General features: G+C 43.6%; 1 protein-coding gene across 1 annotated transcript; it reads right to left on the bottom strand.

The window, feature by feature from the left end:
- Positions 1–56: 56 nt before the first annotated feature.
- LOC110035281 (LEAF RUST 10 DISEASE-RESISTANCE LOCUS RECEPTOR-LIKE PROTEIN KINASE-like 1.1) lies at positions 57–1,547 on the bottom strand (the record flags this gene model as incomplete). The annotated part of the gene is made up of 2 exons (XM_020739511.1): positions 57–1,167; positions 1,244–1,547. Coding segments are annotated over 2 exons (1,215 nt in total), but the record flags the coding sequence as incomplete, so codon positions are not given.
- Between the last annotated feature and the right edge of the window lie 292 nt (positions 1,548–1,839).

Here is a 1,839-nt window from a genome sequence, read left to right as displayed (position 1 = left end):
AGATAAACAACTTATCCTGAAACGCGGCCCGCGGGTGTCCTGCGGGGCGCGATCTGTGTTTAGTGTAAAAACTCAACCGCGTGGCATTTTGAAAACGCCAAAATGCCGCCCGTATTTATAAGTTGTCCCAAACGGGCCCTTAATCTAACACGAGGTATCCAATGTTAATTTTCCCCATTTACATATCCCAAGTAAAAGTGTTATTTCTCCTAAACATACTAAAAAGGACATTATTTTCTGAATGATTACATAGGTCTCACACACTGGTATTTGGCGTTGTCACCCTGCTCATCCACACTTCTGTAACAGAATTTGGAGAGCAGGGAGGAGCGCCTTTTAACAGCCTATCATCCACCAATGAAGTATCATTGTAGCCACTGTTTTTAATTTCTCTCAAATTCTCAAGCACCTCATTAATGGAAGGCCTCAACTCTCCATCAGACTGCAAGCACTGAAACGCCAGCTCCGCCACCTGGGCAATCATCCTATTTATGCTGCGATCTGACTGATACCCCAATCTCAAATCCACAATCTCCTCTAATTCCTGCCTTTGGATCTTGTTAATCGCCATGTCAGCCAGAGAGAACTCATGCCTCAGTTGGGTGAAGTCAACAGCAGGCTTTGAGGAAACAAGCTCCATCAATACTACTCCAAAACTATAAACATCGCTCTTGTCCGTCAGCTGACAACATTGGTAGTACTCGGGATCGATGTAGCCTGGTGTTCCCTGCGGGGCGGTGGAGACATGTGTGGCGTTGCTCGGGAAGAACCTTGAGAGGCCGAAATCCGCTACCTTGACATGGAAGCTGTTGTCGAGGAGAATGTTGCTGGTTTTGATGTCACGGTGAATGATCTGCGGCTCAATGGAGTGAAGATAGTTGAGGGCTTCAGCCGTTTCGATAGCAATGTTCAATCTCGCTTTCCACGGCAGAAAAGATTGGAATGCCAGCCGGCCATGGAGGTGGTCGGCGACTGTTCCGTTAGGCACGAACTCGTAAACAAGGAGGAGTTCACGGCTCCGTCGAGAGGTGCAGCCGTAGAGGCTGACAAGATTTTGGTGCTGAAGGAGTGATAGGATTTTAACCTCGTTCATGAAATGCTTGAGGTGGCCGTATTTGTTCTCATACAGACGCTTCACTGCCACCACTCGTCCATCCTGCAGCTTTCCTGTAATGCGAATAAGCAAGCATGGGATCAGGTCTGGATCAAATAGTTTGAGATGGCTGCTACAATGAGTTGTTACCTTTGTAGACTGCACCGAAGCTGCCATCACCAAGTTCGCCAGAGGCATCAAAGCCATTTGTGGCTTCATAGAGCTCCTCATAGGTAAAGATGGGAGACTGGATAGAGAAACAGAGCTCAGAGTCTGCTTTAGAAGATGGCTGAAAAGAAGTAATTCTTTTGAGGAGACTTGAGCAAGACTGCCTTCTCTTCCTGCATATATGCAGGACATAGAAAAGGAAGCACAGTATGGCCAAGCTCAATCCAGCTGCTGTGCTAAAACCAATTATAAGAAATTCCTTCAGATGATTGTTAGCTGCAACAGAGAAAAGAAATTAGATAACAGACAGTTAGGATAAAGGCGATTGAATTATTGCAGAAAAATCTTATTCAGGAAAGTTCATGCATGACAAAGTTAAATTTACTTGTAGTTGTAAACAGAACTGTAATAACTTAGTGAAGACATCAGCTATAACAATCATCTGAAATCTAATGAGTTTAGAAGCAAGGAAAGGGACAAATATATAGAAGATAAATGTTCTAAAATTTAATAAAGGAAAATTGGGTAATGAAGGTGAAATTAATAATATTAAATGATAAAATGTTAGTTACAAGAGA

The sequence above is a fragment of the Phalaenopsis equestris genome, unplaced genomic scaffold (assembly GCF_001263595.1).
Source record: "Phalaenopsis equestris unplaced genomic scaffold, ASM126359v1 Scaffold197118, whole genome shotgun sequence".
Lineage (NCBI taxonomy): Eukaryota > Viridiplantae > Streptophyta > Magnoliopsida > Asparagales > Orchidaceae > Phalaenopsis > Phalaenopsis equestris.
Note: the sequence above shows the minus strand (reverse complement) of the source record. Positions and strands in the feature narration are given on the sequence as shown.